This window comes from Cryptotermes secundus, unplaced genomic scaffold (assembly GCF_002891405.2).
Source record: "Cryptotermes secundus unplaced genomic scaffold, Csec_1.0 scaffold216, whole genome shotgun sequence".
NCBI classification, from domain to species: Eukaryota; Metazoa; Arthropoda; class Insecta; order Blattodea; family Kalotermitidae; genus Cryptotermes; species Cryptotermes secundus.
Window position 1 is genome coordinate 1,448,643 of NW_019727090.1, and position 17,382 is coordinate 1,466,024.

Sequence of the window (17,382 nt, forward strand, 5' to 3'; positions counted from 1 at the left end):
AGGCTGTGAAGTTGTGAACTGGATTGTCTCAATACGTGAACCATTAGCCAGCTTCTGTAGTTTTACCCTTCAATTTAATTTGCATTCATTTCCTATGCGGCAACTTCTTTTCAATGGCTCTTCCAGCCCATTAAGGGCCCAGGCCTCTTATTCATTTCCGTAATCATTTTTCAAAGACGGTAGGACTCCTTGGTCGAATGATCAGCCTGTCGCAAGGCCGCTACCTAAACACAGGAGAACACAAACACAGAATAAACGCATACACACAACAAACATCCATGTCCTGAGTGGGATTCGAACCCATGATCCCAGGGTTCGAGCGAACGAAGACAGTTCATGCCTTGGACCGCACGGCTACTGTGTTCTTAATCAGCAATTGATCGAAACTGTTCATGATTGATATTGATTTTCTTCTCCAAGGGCACAGGCTACCCTCTACCTTGTTCCTTGGAGAACACTTTAACACCTATGAATTGTCATATCTGATTGTCTTTCAGCATCGAACTTCCAGTGGGATCCATCCCATCTGAATTGAAACAGTTCAGTCACCTGTACAAATTTCTGCAAGTCCCAGCTCTGAAGCCTTGCGAGGAGGAAGGGAGAAGAATTTTATACCAAAATCAGTTCCGCCTAAAATACATCGCAGGGCTGTTTAGTGGGTCGAATATCAAACATTTCAACATAGATTTCATTTTCGGTTTTATTTATGTTTAACACAATGGAAACTGTGACGGTAAAACGATTTACGTAAAGCTTATTCCCAATCTGCTATTACGCTTTTCGGTACGGAATTTTAATTACTTAAATAACACAAATATATTAATTTTCCCAGTCTGCCTCTTTTCACTTTCAGATGGATGGAAATTGTTTCCATTTTGTGATGAACGTTGGATAAAGTTGGTTATCACAAAGCACACAACATTAAGCATGATTTATGTGTTTAAGATAGGCATGCATACGTCACTGGTAGATAAGAAGCAGATAATTAAAAGCCGATTGCGAAATTTCAAAGGGCTTGTTAGTAAAGTTGAAACTTCTTTCTTTCATTATTTATTTTTTCCCCTTTGGCACTACAGCCCCAGTGGGCCTAGGCCTACCTCCATGAACTTCTCCGTTCACTTCGGTTTTTCTAGATCTTACACATTCGGTAGGACTCCTTGGGCGGGTGATCAGCTCGTCGCAAGGTCTCTACCTGTACACAAACAGAGAAAAACGCACACACACACAAACTGAACATCCATGCCCTGAGTGGGATTCGAACCCACGATCCCCGTTTCCAAGCGAGCGAAGACAGTACATGCCTCCTTCTTTATTACTGTCATAAATTAGTTACCTAGCCACTTAGTTGAGTTAGTCAAACAGTTAGTGAGGTACATAGCTAGTTAATGATTTGGTTAGTTTAATTTTTTAGTGAGTTAGCTATTAGCTACTTAGGTTGACAGTGCGTTAGATGTTTAGTTAGTTAAATGATTTAAAAATGAAAATGTCGAAATCATAATTCTCGTGGAGTCAGTGAACCTCTTTCAAATGTCAGATACACTTTCAAGACTTGTAATTTTCTTTTTTATATTTCTTATACAATATCTGAATCGTGGACCAGAACACGGAGATTTCTCCAGAATTTCTCTCACGTCTGTCAAGTATTAATTAGCTGGAGTACGCAATGCAGAATAGCAGACATGAACTCAGACAAACCCATTTCCTGGCGAATTTTTTGCATATGCGGCTCCCAAATAGTATCCTGCAACAGAAATGTCAGCAAACAAATACAACTCTAACGCAGTCCATTTCCATTGCACGATGTCTTCCATGAATAATTTGCAGAAGACCTTCTTTTGTCACTGTTTGCGAAGGTTCTTACGAAAGTCCCGCCATTAAACAATGTCCGGAGCTATTTCAGTCCACTTGAAATTTTAACAATCTGTTCCTTTGACAGTGGCAAATGCTCGTGCCTACGGCAGTAGCCCTAAAGATTATTTGGGAACTGTTCAACCATTGGCCTATGGCCTTAGCATACCAGAGTTAACCACTCAACCAACCTGCAGTGAATTTAAAGCTGAAGATGGAGTCAGTTTCCTTCTGACGTTTTAATGTTGGTCGCCTGAACTGAACTAGCAGTTCATGGTATGAAGTTTGTCGTAAATTTAACAAGTGTGTGAGTCATAGAATTAACGGGGTTTTGGATGTTTCCCATCGTCGGGTATTCTAGAAAATAGAAAACACGACGTTTCGGAAACAAGATCTGTTTCCGTCCTCAGGTGAGAGGGAAGACATCTACTCAGTGGGATTAGCTCTTTCTAAGGGGCCCAATTGGGTAGGTGGCTTCCCCCTCACCTGAGGACGGAAAGAGATCCAGTTTCAGAATCGTTGTGTTTTCTATTTTCTAGAATACCGGACGACAGAAAGAGCCCCCAAAACGATAATTCTGTGTTATACAGCATCGTCAGGAACCTTACGAAGTATATGAGCCTTCTTTCTTCTCATTTTACATCGTTTGGCAAGCCAGGATCTGATTTTTTCCTCTCTGTTTGAAAGAGGTTTTAAGTCTGTTACCATGCAAAACTGGGTTAGAAAATGTTGGCGTTGAAAGTGGCAGAAATCCCCCCCCCCTACCCCGCTACAAAGTTTCAAGTTCGGGTGTTCCAAAGTCACTGGCCTGGCGAAGGTCGTATAAGATACAATGCACTGTTAAAAATTATTTAATTGGATTCTAAAATGCATAGCAATCTAATAGATAGCGTGTTAACAGACAAGGACTATAGAACTATTCATCTAACCTTTCTAAGGTTGGGCCCTCCAAAACGGTATTAGCGAACCGCATGTTACTATCCGACTGTTCGAGCCGTGATCGAACTACAAACATCAAAATTGTAACATCAGTTCATATGTACATGTTGCGTATTATAAACATAACGCCTTAGGTGCATTCTGAGGAAATGAAATAGAAATCCCCCATGTTATTTTCGTGGCTATCCGTACTGAAGCAGTAAGGCTGAAACCACCCTACCGATTTCAATTAAACTCAGTATAGTAGGCTCATATTGATCTCTTTCCCTTTGGCGCTACATCCCCAATTTGGGTCTTGGCCTGCCTCCGTGAAACTCTCCGTTTCACTTCGGTTTACTAGACCGTAGGCGGTCCATACACGTACGAGTCTGGCTCGTGAGTCCGGCTCGGATTAATTTCACCACACACACGTATGAGCGTGGCGACCCACACACGGACGAGTTTGGCTCATTGGAACCCGAGCCGAGTCGTACTCGCGAGCGTCTCGCGTGTATGGGCCCCCTTAGACAGATGTTAGGACTCCATGGGCGGATGGTCAGCCTCTACCTGTACACAAACAAAGAAAAATCGCAGACACACACCAAACATCCGTACCCTGAGTGGGATTCGAACCCACGATCCCGGCTTCCGAGCGAGCGAAGACAGTGCATCCCTTAGACCGCTCAGCTACCGTGAACGGCCATATTGAATTACTTTTAGGAATTTATCCACTTCAGGCCATAAATTATATATTGTGCATGTATTTACAGTTCTGTTACAATTTCCGACAGTATTTTGTGTGTGGCTGTACGTGATATCTCTCGCAATGTATATATTGCCGTGTATGATTAATGCAATGAATTTAATCTCCAATGTCACCTTCACGCTGCATAAGAGGTGTACTAGTAATGAAGATCTTCTGCCGGATCTGGTCAAAGATTCTGGTATTATACGAATACTGACATATGTAACTTTCCTTTACTTGAAGTGATTTGAAACGTTGTTTCACTTAAGAACCTAAATGAACTTTTATGAACATACGTTCTGTTATACGAGTTCTATTTTTCTGGAATTCCGTTCACTTTAGGTCCAATTCGTTTTAAGGCCTACATTACTTAAAGCAAAAACACGTTGTCGGGCATATCTCGTCACAGTCACCTCATGTACGGACTCGGTTCGCACAGTTTCGTTTCAGACAGACGAGACTCGCAAAGACTTCTAGTGAAGTGTTGAAATAGGCCACAGAACAGACTGTTACTGCGGTAGGCTGAAGTGCCTAACCGGAGCAGTGGACGACACGGCTCTCTTCTGACGTGGCGAATGATGGGACATACATTGAAATAGGCCATGACTCCTTTCCTCGCCAATTAACAATCTACCAAGAGAGTCTACTAAAGCTGTAACGTTTCTGATTATTATTTTGGAGGTAACCGGTTCGAATTTCGGCCAGGACACTGATTATCCTGAAAATTTCGTGATTTTCTTCAGTATTTCCAAGTAAATCTGGAATATTATATGAAATTAGGCCACTACCACTTTCGTTCTTATCTTTTCTAGTTCAGTATTCGTTAGTGGAGCTACTGACAATGTCGTTAAATAAACCATAAAAAATTATTATAATTGATGTCATACAACTTCTCATCTCATTCGACTGCTAATATACTTATATTGTCTTTAAGCATCTCATCTTCCAATTAAACCAATCCAACCAGCGCAATTATAACCGTCTTACCCAAAACAAATGTTCCTGGAAACACTGCCGAATCTCGAATAGTCGAATGTCGGACTCAGATAATTTTCAGTTCATGATTTATTTAAACCGTCTTGTAGTGCATACACTCATTTANCTCAGTTCATTATTGAACAAGTGCTTTTGGGGGACACTTTGTGACCAACAAGCCAAGAAATCTGATGGGTATAACGTCAGCTAACTGACCCACCCCTGAATTCAGTCAGGAGAGAGAGAACTGGTTCCAGCTCTCTGTGCACGCCTGTCAGTGCCTGCTTATCGCCCCAGTTCAGGGCCAGTTAGGACGTCATTTATCAGCAGTAAGCTACTTTTTCTTGCTTAATCAGCTACGTATAATTATGTTTTCTCTTATCGTATGCTACTCAGTACTGTTTTTAAAGACCCGCGACAGAATTTAAACTTGAATTCTGTTTGTAGTAACGTGGCTTTAAGGCCGTTCAAACACTGGGATCGCGGGTTCGTATACCATGGGACGTGGCTCTGTTTTGCACTATGAAGGCAAAGGTATAGCGAAGGTCCAAGGATCTAATGACCAATAAATCCTTAAAAAATTATGATAAAGTTCAATATTTGGGAACGATTATAAGTCAAAATTATACTCAGGAAGAAAATAATTAATTGGTCCGCTTTCTGGACTCTTGCTTCGATATCCTGAATGAGGTAAAGGTTGAAATTGTAAAACCCATTATTTATGCTTATGCGTTCCTTTATTTATTTTACAGTGGATGCTCAGAATATTGTGGACGGGTGCCTACCTCAGATATCAGCAGGGGAAACGCGCTCGGATCTCAAGGAACGGGATGTACTTGCATAAATGGAAAGCAAAGATGAAGAGCAAACTTAGGTGCATAGCAATGGCAATATGTGATTAGAATATCGATGTTTAATAAATTTATTCTTCAAGTACCGGTGCGGACTGTGACGTTCACTTCGTACACAGTAGCCTGAATTTCGCAAAATATTTATACAAATTATATTAAAAACTAATGTGATGTGTAAATGGACATCGTCTAAAAATGTTGATTAAAATCTGTTTTAGGCCTACTTTAATTTGGCTCTTCGCCGAATACAGCCTTGGAGGGGGGGGGGTTGTTGCTAATGCAGATCTGCAGAATATTTTTAAGTCTTGAGTCTGAGGAAAAAATCGCATACCGGCTCTGTTTAAATGATTCCATGATAACTAATTTGCTATAATAGCTGACTTGGCTTAGTTACTTCATTGGCGAAACAGTTCTCGATCCTTCCAGAGGGAATGCCAGACCTGAAAAAGGCAACAGAAACCTCTTTCCAAATTCCCCTAAACTCAACATTGAAGAACATTCTCAACTCTCATTAGACTCTATACAAACTCTGCATCTGACTTGTATTTTTTTTTTTAATTCGCTTAGTGGGGTGTGGAGTCCAACTGAGTCCACTCGTCACGGCGGCTACTGATTGGCCTATTGTAAGCCTGCCCGGGGTGATTATGATGATGGAGCATTTGGTGGAATGAAGATTGGCAGGGGAAATTGAAGTACTCAAAGAAAACGCGCCCCAGCGCCACTTTGTCCATCACAAATCCCACTTGACCAGACCCGGGATCGAACCCGGGCTGCTGCGGTGGGAAGCCTGCGACGCCAGCGACTAACCGCTTGAGCAATGACGCGGCCCGCATCTGACGTTAGACAGTCAAATGAAATAGAAGTGGAACTGAAGTGGTAGAGATCAATTGTTCTCTTTCGTTTCAGTAAGTAGGCTGATCCGTTAACGTCTGACCTCGCTATACATGACTCAGGCGTTCCACGATTTCCTGAGCCACTTAGGCGAACGTTAATCCAGGGGTATTCAACCGTCATAGAAACCTGACCGCTTCGAGATATACACCAAGGAAAATTTGTAATTAATGAAACGATTAGTGGTTACAGCGTAATTGACTTGAGGGAAGGAGGCTGAAGAACTGTAACAAGATGCTGCTATAGCTCACATACACGCTACAACTCATCTCAATTACCGAATTCGGAACAGATCCACTGGGAATTCTGCTGAGAACGACCCTGTGTAGTAACGCGGACAGTACTTGTCCTCTGTGCGACGATGCATCGCAGAACAGAGGTCTGCAATCTTCGCGTTTACAGCCTTGAGAATCTCAGATCTCACAGGAAGTTTCTCATTTCATGAAACATTCACCAAACTGAAAAATGTTTAAAACAAACGTTATAAAACTTAACAAAATGTATTTTTTGGCATCTACATTTTAAAAACGACGAGACATTCAGAATTAACCGGTTTTTGGACTAGAGAACACAACGTTTCGGAAACCACAACTGTTTTCGTTCTCAGGTGAGCGGGGAGGACACGTACTCTGTTGGGTCACTTAGAAATAGCTAACCTCAGCCACTGGACAGAAAGAGCAGTGGATCTGGTCGAGTCCACTATTTGAGATAAGAGTTCTAGGGTGTTCTACGGTGTATGTGAGGTCGAGTCCACTAATTGGTATAAGAATTCTAGGGTGTATGTGAGGTCGAGTCCACTATTTGAGATAAGAGTTCTAGGGTGTATGTGAGGTCGAATCCACTATTTGAGATAAGAGTTCTAGGGTGTATGTGAGGTCGAGTCCACTAATTGAGATAAGAGTTGTAGGGTGTATGTGAGGTCGAGTCCACTAATTGAGATAAGAGTTCTAGGGTGTACGTGAGGTCGAGTCCACTAATTTAGATAAGAATTCTAGGGTGTATGTGAGTTATAAGAGGGCCTTTTTTACTGATCGTCATTCTTATTCTCTTCCGCCGTCAGTCACGCTGCAACAACCTGAGGACGGAAACAAATCTAGTATCCGAAACGTCATGTTTTATAGTTTTTGAGAGTACCGGATGATGGATAATGTCCAAAATCCCAATAAGTATGAGTGATAAACACCATCATAAGGGCCACGTAGAATCTACGATGAGACATCTTCGAGAAAAAGAACGAAGTTTTCTTTCAGCCACAAGTAAAGTACGGTTTATGTTACACAAATTTAAATCAAAATTGGAATACATATACCACGTACAGTTATATTGCATTTCCAATTTCAAATTCCATTAAATTCCGTAAAAAAACGGATATGAAACATGCAGAGGCGAACGGACGGACACGACATTCCCTGCAGGAATTTACTTTTTCAGAGGCTTAAATTAGACTAGAAGACATTGCGTATATTTCAAACAACTTGACCCGTACTGTACTTTGCAACTTTATCTGTTCAAAATGGAGCCAAGTCAGCTTTCCATCTGCAGGGAAGTTAGTGGCTTTCTAAACTAGCTTCTTGCGGTCAGAAACCAGAACACGTTTTCTCCTGGTACACTCAAATAATTAACAGTCATCAAGTAATCTAATTTTATTCATAGAAAATGCTGCAGGGTTTAATCTGTCTGAAGACAAGTTTACATAACGTACTAATATTAACCTGTGTTTAGCATATTCTGTATTTGTCATTAAAACATTTCCTCGTGGACGCCTTTCTAACGGCCGTGGAGATTATTGCGTCGCAAGCTGCTTGTAGCCAAGGTTATTCAATCGGTATTCATTTCCATGGAATTCGATATATCGCATTAACGCCACAATAAAGATGCGTTAAGCTTTTGCCTATAAGATAGATGAAGGCCGCGAGCCGCTGTACCTTACAGCAGTGACTCTCTGTTCTCAGCCTTTTGCAGCTTGCGTCTCACCGCTCATTTTATCTTAGAACCACAGCCCCTCCAGGGGGGGGGGCTTCTCTTTTCTAAAGTTACATGTTACAATTATGTACATTTTAGTATTACGCCGGATGTCATGTAGAGAAGAACGTCTCTATCTATTGTTGCCATTACACAGCTTCGGGTTACCATAGCAACGAATTATCAAGTGTTACCTAACGCCTTACATGAACCTAAGTTATACAATACCCCGGAACGAGTGTGCAATCTTTTGTTTCAAGTATCATGTCTATTTTGTAAATTCTGATAATATTTTGACGTCAGTATACAGTATAAAGGAGCGATTGTCAATTGACTATTTGTGCATGTTATTCTTGGGAGATGTGCCATTTTGGAAACCCGATTAGGTTTCAGTTGTGTTTCATTGAAATTACATGGCTGAAATCGTTGCTGTTGACAAAATGGCGGTAGACAAGACCAAGGCCTTGCAGGAAATATGAATTATGGGAGTCGCAGTAGTGTAAACATTCACGAGAGCCTAACTAATTTGCCCGTTCCTTCAGTAACATCAAAAACACATAACAGCATAGACAGGAAATACAAGTAGGGCGATAAAAGACGTCAAAAGAAGACACGTTGCAATGGTAATCTGGTTTCCAGTGTCATTACAGCCCTGCACAAAGCATCTATGGATTTCTTGGTACGGGAGCTATTGATATTTCCTGTGCGTACATATATTCACTACAGTGAACAAATAAAGCCCAGTACTGCGGTTGGCAAAACAAGATACAAATGCAAATCTGCGGATACTTGGTATCCGTAGAAGGGGGGAGGGGTTCCATTCAACTATTTGGACAACCCTGATACAAATCACTTCATGTGGGGTTAACGAACTTTATTGGCCAGACAATCTCAGAGAGCGAAAACCTCTTCTCCCCATTGCGTAACCCACAACAGTAACTTGCACCGCGCCTAATAGAGCAATTCTTGCTGTGGTTGCTGCAAATTTCAGCTTCGAACACTTCCTTCCATCTTCTGCTGTAGTGGCAATTACGGTCGGTTACCTTTGCTTTGCTTTGCTTTGGCTCAGGGCCATATAACGCATGCAAAAAACTGTGCTGGCACTATAATCGTAACTGGAATCCAGATCATGAAGTAGCCTAACTATGGCTAGTAAGTCGTTTGAAAATGTGAAGATACTAAACATCTCGAGAACGGCAAGAACATTAAGTCATATTTGAATTCGTAATACAACTGAATATTCTGAGAAAGTCATGCTCCGAATAGAACTCATTTTTGGGCAGATAACTACAGCAATGCCGGTCACGGTAGCCGAGCGGTCTGAGGCATGGACTGTCTTCGCTCGCTTGGAAACCGGGATCGTGGGTTCGAATCCCGCTCAGGGCATGGATGTATAGTTTGTGTGTATGCGTTTTTCTGTGTTTGTGTAAAGGTAGAGGTCTTGCGACGAGCTGATCACCCGCCCAAGGAGTCCTACCGAATGTGTAAGATCTAGAAAAACCGAAGTGAACGGAGAAGTTCATGGAGGTAGGCCTAGGCCCACTGGGGCTGTAGTGCCAAGGAAAAAACACTACAGCAGTAGTACATGACAAACGCCCTAGCCGCGTTGTATTAGTTTTTACGCCAGTGGTTCCCAAACTGTCCTCTGCTGAGACCAGAGGCTCCGCAAACATTTTCCAGGATATTCGCGAAATCCTTTTCTAACGGCAAATTTTAATTTGCAATGTTAGGTTTGAGGTTATAATAGCGTCAGTACGAAGAATGTTATCTTCTGTTGTATAACGTCGTGTAGTCTGGTTGAAACCTCCATCTTCAGGATCGAATAGTAAAACAAACAAGCAACAAGAAAACAGCAAGTGGCACGCAGAGTACAGACTACACGAAGATAATTGCAGAAGGTAATAAGCTTTAATTTTGTAGATTACTGAGTAAGTAATATGTCATTAATAGAAAGATGTAGATGGCTTTGTTTATGGAATATGTTAACTTGGCACATTACAGAACCCCCTACACCTAACATGCGCTTGCCGAGCTCTTTTTACTACCTGCTTCGTGCTGGTTTCTTGCTTCGCTACTCCTCAGTCATGACAGAGGAGGCGATATATTCCTCCCGAAAGTCGGTTAACTTTTAACGGACTACGCGGGGTTGCATCCCAGAAGATAGAGCTCTTTATAAGCACCGCTGTGAGAACTTTAAATGGAACAAATTTTACTGTGCTCTGAGCCACGCAACAGGTGAAGATGTAACTTACGTTATATTTAAGCATCCTGTTACATTCCACACTTCTATATGTATAATATAAACTCCGTCGTAAATGTAACACTTTATTGTAGTTCTTGTCCCCCTTCTTTCACACTACATGTTTCGGCCGCAACCGGCCATCATCAGGTGTATTTCACTTCACGTAGCTGTCACACTGCACTCAATATTAACATCTAAACTCCAGTTTTACAATTGTTCATTGCTCTGTTGTCAATCAGCACCCGATATTCTAGAACTCCCCTTGTTGATTTCGTCAATTATGTTTAAAATTTTTATTAATATTCACGCGTCGATTGGTTTAAAATTTTAAATTCTCAATTTAGCTTTAATATTTAAAATTTAAATTTAGATACTGGACATGGTTAACTCCTTTCATTCTCGCTCAGGAATAGCGGCCACTGTTGTTTTTAATATTGTCGGTAAAAACACGTCAGCGAAAGAAATATTTATCTTGGCTTTTATTAGTCAGTTCGAGTTTTCTTCTTTGTGCTTCATAATGAAAAGATATATCAGTGTAATTACTCGTAGATATGTGCGGAAAAGAAATACGCTTCTGCTAAAGAAAGCTCTATGGTGATAAGGCTAAAAAGACTAACTACGTATGTGGCATATATTCACTTAGGACCCTGAAACGGAGGTTAGGCTTTTGCTTGCTGATCCTTGGTTAGTGTCTGGTTGCAATGGATGACGAGTTAAAACTCGAAAGCTAGACTTGTTCAAGGCGCTCGTAGGCGAGGAACTTTCATGTGTGATATTACGATGTGTGTCAAGAACAGATATTGCTCTGGCGACAGCTGTACGCAGGCTTTCAAACGAAACTGCTATTGTCCTCAAACCAAGTTACAGAAAATAAATCTATACGTTATGTAAGATTTGAAGTTTTTATGGCATTCTTCAAATCTATACGTTTTTCTACTCTGCGAAGAACATGTGTGGATTTTAGCATATATGTTACGGGAAGGATAATCTACATGAGAAATCCCGTAGAAGATTTAGAAATATGAAGAAAGCAGAATACCAAATTCAACTGTCGATTTGTCCTTTCTTCTTTGATGTCGAAAAGGCTGCAGATAATATTCGGCTAAATAGAATCGACACCATTTTAACAGAGGATTAAAAGAGAAGCAAAACTCGAGAAATATACATAATTTTCTTTTGGATTTTTATGAGATCCCAAATACAGAATTTTCGGACTTTGGAAAGAATATGTTACCAACTTTGACTGCTTCATACAACTGGCTCTACTTTTGCGCATTGCAATGTCAATATTTACACTAAATATTATATTTAAGCATCCTGTTGCACTCTACACGACAAATGACACAAACTCCGTCCCAAGTGCAAACAATATATATTTTATGTCTTTGACCTTGCTCTCTTCTACACTACATGTTTCGGCCTCTAATGGCCATCATCAGGTGTATACTCTTACGTTGCTGCCACACTGAACCCAGTCTAAAATTTAACATTTAAAAATTTAAAATTTAGAGAAAATTTTTAAAGGATTTTAAAATTAGAACTAAAGATTTTATAGTGCTACTACAGGAAAACCAAAATTGACGTGCAAAATAATCTACATACCAGACAGATATCAACGAGGTAGATGTTGATAATAACGAAGAAAATAACAATGTGTTTTAAATGTTAAATTTTAGACTGGGTTCAGTGTGGCAGTAACGTAAGAGTATACACCTGATGATGGCCGTTAGAGGCCGAAACATGTAGTGTAGAAGAGAGCAAGATCAAAGACATATAATATATATTGTTTGCACTTGGGACGGAGTTTGTGTCATTTGTCGTTTACACTAAATGCTGGAAAACTTGCTAGAAGATGTAAGCAGTACAGTCTGCCGCATGAAATGCGTTGCTAGCAGCTGTAAGCAGTACAGTCTGCCGCATGAAGTGCGTTCCTAGTAGGTGTAAGCAGTACAGTCGGCCGCACGAAGTGCGTTGCTAGCAGCTGTAAGCAGTACAGTCTGCCGCATGAAGTGCGTTCCTAGTAGGTGTAAGCAGTACAGTCGGCCGCACGAAGTGCGTTGCTAGCAGCTGTAAGCAGTACAGTCTGCCGCATGATGTGCATTGCTAGTAGGTGTAAGCAGTACAGTCTGCGCATGAAGTGCGTTGCTAGCGGCTGTAAGCAGTACAGTCTGTCGCATGAAATGAGTAATGATAATGAATTATAGTTTAGATAGTTATTCTTTTCTGTTGATTTTGAAAGTACGTAGACTGGGCTCACTCATTTCCACATCGACTTAATATTACTCTTACCGCCCAGCAAAAACACCGTCTTTCTTCTTTTCACCCCTTGTGACCTAGGCCGTGATGTTATTAGCGGTGATGTTGATGATTATGATAATGATGCAAAAGACTAAAAATAATTCAAACAGAGAGTTGTTTCTAATACGTATAATGACAGAATCACTGAACATCTAGTTAACGCTCTTACTCAGAATTCGGAGTTCTAACTGGAGACAGACCATCCTGATTAAAGTTTTCGTGTTTTTCTTTACCTTTATTCGGAGATCTTAGAACAGTCCACGACAACATTATTCGTAATTCACCTTTCGTAATCATGCTGCCATTCCATTCGAGAGTTTACACGGGGGCCGTGCCATAGAGCAGACGGTTAGTCGCCAGCTTCCCACCGCTGCGGCCCTGATTTGAGTTCAGGTCAGGTCATTTGGCATTTGTGGTGGACAAAATGACACTGGGGCTGGTATTTCCTGAGTACTTGTGTTCCCCCGTCCAATTCTCATTCCACCAGCTGCTCCATATCCATTGGGCAGGTATTCCCCGAGTACTTCTGTTTCCCCTGCCAATTCTCATTCCACCAGCTGCTCCATATTCACTGGGGCGGGTATTCCCCGAGTACTTGTGTTTCCCCTGCCAATTCTCATTCCACCAACTGCTCCATATCCATTGATCATTCTATCACAGATGCTATAGTCTCGAGCGTCGTTAAACAACAGACACAGTGTCTGTCAGTCACTTGCATGGGCGGTCAGTAAACAAGTTAACCAGTCGTATAAAGCACAATAGACCAGTCGAATGCACTGTTACTGAGACAAGTCAGGTAGTTAGTTGGTCCTACATTCAGAAAGCCAGTAAATAAATCACTCAATTAAGCATTTGCCGGTCACGGTAGCCGAGCGGTCTAAGGCATGCACTGTCTTCGCTTGCTTGGAAACCGGGATCGTGTGTTCGAGGGCATGGATGTTTAGTTTGTGTGTGTGCGTCTTTCTGTGTTTGTGTACAGGCAGAGACCTTGCGACGAGCTGATCGCCCGTCCAAGGAGTCCTACCGTATGTCTAAGATCTAGAAAGACAGAAGTGAACGGAGAAGTTCATGGAGGCAGCCTAGGCCCACTGGAGCTGTAGTGCCAAGGAAAAAAAAATAGGCATTTAGTGAATCAGACAATTAGTTTTTCTGCTTTGAATGCGTCTTGCTGACTATACGTGCCTCCCTTCTGTTGCAGGAGGAAGCTGCAGAAGCGGTATCTCTTGGCCGCAGGATTGGTGCTGGCGATCTGTGGCACGGCGGGAATTCTGCACATTACATTGCAGCGTCCCTCCAGATCGAAGCCTCTCTTGGTTCCTCCGAACCCCGAAATTCCACTGCCGCCCTCCGGCTCTGTAGAACGACATTTCAAACAAGCTGCAGTTTGTTCCGATGGACCCCCGTGCGCCGAAATCGGCAGGTAAGCTGCCGGCCCCTTCTGTCTTCACCATTATAAACGTTTCTTTTTTTTTTTAGTTTCTTCGGGTGGAGGGAGGCTGAGTCCACTTGATACGTCGACCACTAATTGGCCTGTTATATTATACCCGGCTGCTAGATGAATGTGGAGCTGTTGGTGAAATGAGAATTGGCAGGGGAGACCGAAGTACTAGGAGATAACCTGCCCCAGTACCATATTGTCCACCATAAATCCCACATGACGTGACCTTGGATCGAACACGGTCCGCCGCGATGGGAAGCCGGCGAATAACAGCCTCAACTATGGCACGGCCCACCATATAAGTTACGGAGACGTAAATTCAAATAACATTAGAGAATATTCGTTTCCAAAATTATAAAATTTCTTTTAAAATATGTTTGAGTACTAGGATAGATAAATTGTAAAATAAATATGGTACATTATAAATGCAACTGTAATTGGTTATCTGTTATGCAAGCATCCAGAATTATCATGCAACCGGCAATGATTTCGGAAAAAACAAATTCTTATGTTTATAAAGTTAATTCAAAAACAAATTTGTGAAGCACCATGTTCGCCCGCCACGCGGTAGTTCTCCCAACCATCGCTAAACACAGCACAACACAAACACAGAATAAAGATATACACATACCAAATATATATGCCTTGCGTAGGATTCGAACCCACAATCCCGGTTTCCGAGCGAACGAAGCCAGTACATGCATTGGACCGCTAGGCTACCGTGACCGTTAGCGTTAAGCTATACATATTAATGTGTACTACTGGTCAACACCTTCGGTTAGTATTGTTTTTTTTATTGCTAGTGGGGTAGGACTAAGTCCCTTGTACTGTGGCCATTTCTGGCCTATTGTACCAGCCCCAGATGATGGGTGAGGGTGATTGTGGAGCAATTGGCAGGGGAAACCGAAGCACTCGGAGAAAACCTGCCCCAGCGCCACTTTGCCCACCACAAATCCCACTTGACCAGACCCGGGATCGAACCCGGGCCGCCGCGGTGGGAAGCCCGCTACTAACTGCTTGAGCTATGGCACGGCCCTTCGTATTGTTGTTACTTACAGCAATGTTTATGCTTTAAAGAACTTAAACATTCGCCTTACGCAAGAAAGGGTGCCCGCATGATGCCCTGTCTCCTATTCAAGTTTACCTTGGCTCTAAATTCTGTCTTTTCTCTCAAGGAAACTGTTGGCCTTCGAGTTCTTGTTTGGTATTCCAGAGATTTCGCTATGTCCAGTATCTCCTGTTCCAATAACAATAGTCATTGTGCTTGGTGCGCTTTAGCTGCTAATGTTGTTTGTATTTGAAACCAAAACTGCTTCTCTTAATCGTGTTTTATAATGGTATTCTCTAAGCTAACTAACCAACTAGAAACTAAGTAAACAAATCCATGGAGCCGATGCCTCCCTGAGAAACCGCCAGTTGTTCAGTTACGGAAGAATTTCCAAACATTTTGTGGAACCCGAAGTTTCGTTACCTTGTTCAAAAGAGCTTGCAATTGGTTCCTATCCTGAGAAAGATCAATGCAGCCCATACCACCATATCCTATTTCTTTTGTTGTCTATTACGTATAGGTTTCCCTAGTGGTCTTTTTTCTTCAGGTTTTCCTACCAAAATTTCGTATGCTCGCTTTTCTCTCCAGTTCTTGTTACATATCCTGTCCATGTAATCCCCCTTGACTTAATTATTCTAACCATATTTGGTGAACAGTGAAAATTATGAAGCTTCTCTTTATGCAGTTTCCTCCAGTTTGCTATTACCTCGTCCCTTTTATATCGAAATACTATACTTAGTTCCCTGTTCTCAGACACCTTCAGTCTCTGTTCCTCCCTTAATGTGAAAGACCAAGTTTCACACTCAAACAAAACTACGGGCAAAATTGCGGTTTTTGTATAGTTTGATCTTTACGTTTTTAGAGAGCAGACTAGAAGACGAAAGATTATTAACTGATTGCTAACAAGGATTACTCGAATTTAATCTGATTTTAGTTTCCTCATGAATCAAATTATGGTCTGTTATTGTGTTTCCAAAATAATTAAACTTTGTCACACATTCAAATGGTCTATTAGCTATATTTATGTTTTTGTCTTTGCCTGCACTGTGATCACGAGATAGCAACATATGCTTAGTTTTCTCTGTGTTTACTTCTAGACCAGTCGCCTCACTGGCATCAATTAGAGCTTCTGTGCCTTTCTTTACGGCATCTATGACATCTCCCAAGATATTCACGTCATAAGCATAGACCAGCAGCTGTTGCGTCTCATTTAACTTCAGTCCCACCTGGGCTTTCCTGGTCCTCCCTAATGGCATATTCTAAAGCAAATTTGAATAGCAGTAGCAACACAGGTTCACCATTTTTAGACCATTCTGCATGGGAAAATTATCAGAGAAATATTTTCCTAACCGGAATTTACTCTACATTTCATTGAATTACATTTTAATCAGCATAAGTCTCGTAGTTTCATGAGCACCCCAAACTCTGTGAGACTATTGTACAGTACTTCCTTCGTAACAGAACCATAGGCCTTATTGCAGTCTATGAATAGCTGATGTACTGTCTCATTGTGTTCCCGTTTTCTTCAGTACATGACAAATGCAGAAAATCTGATCAGTAGTTGATCTGTTACGTCGAAACCCACAATGACGATTTCAAATAATTTCATTGATATATGTAAAAGTAAGTAAAGCTATCCCTGTAACAGGCCGTGAAGGCCCATAGGGTTGTGAGACGTTGAGGGTCCCACATTATCTAGACCAGCGATGGCCAACTGGCGGCCCGCGGGCCGTATCCGGCCCGCGACTTGACTTACTCCGGCCCCCCGCCAAGTCTCAGGTTTATTTTAAAAAATCTTAACGCCACAGCTGTTTGGCATAGAATTCAGTTTTTAATAGGACGTTTCATTAGCTTACAGCATTTTGCAATTGAGTGTATACGTTCTTACCGAGTTGGACAGTTCAGACTGTTTTCTAATAACTGTGTTCATGTCATGGAAATCCCAAGTCCCCCAACCCTACTTCTGTAGGGAGATGACACTGAAAGGAAGACCGTAGTGGTGAAGGATTTATGACACCTTCAAAATAGTAACCATTCCCAGCTTGCTCGCGGGGATGGGATGTTTACCGTTTCTCTCGGCATCCTGGCCTTTGTTAAGTGCCAGTTTTAGCAGAAATGTCTCCCAGTTAGTGCGATTTTAGAAAGTGAAGTGTGATTACAGAGTGT

The 17,382-nt window shown here is 41.7% G+C and overlaps 1 protein-coding gene across 1 annotated transcript in view; it reads left to right on the forward strand.

Moving 5' to 3' along the window:
- Nucleotides 1–17,382, forward strand: part of LOC111864315 (scoloptoxin SSD14) — a 66,586-nt gene that overhangs the window by 18,019 nt on the left and 31,185 nt on the right. The window contains exon 2 of the mRNA XM_023851471.2: nucleotides 13,929–14,150. Coding sequence (XP_023707239.1) covers nucleotides 13,929–14,150 — 222 coding nt within the window. The remainder of the gene's footprint in view (nucleotides 1–13,928; nucleotides 14,151–17,382) is intronic.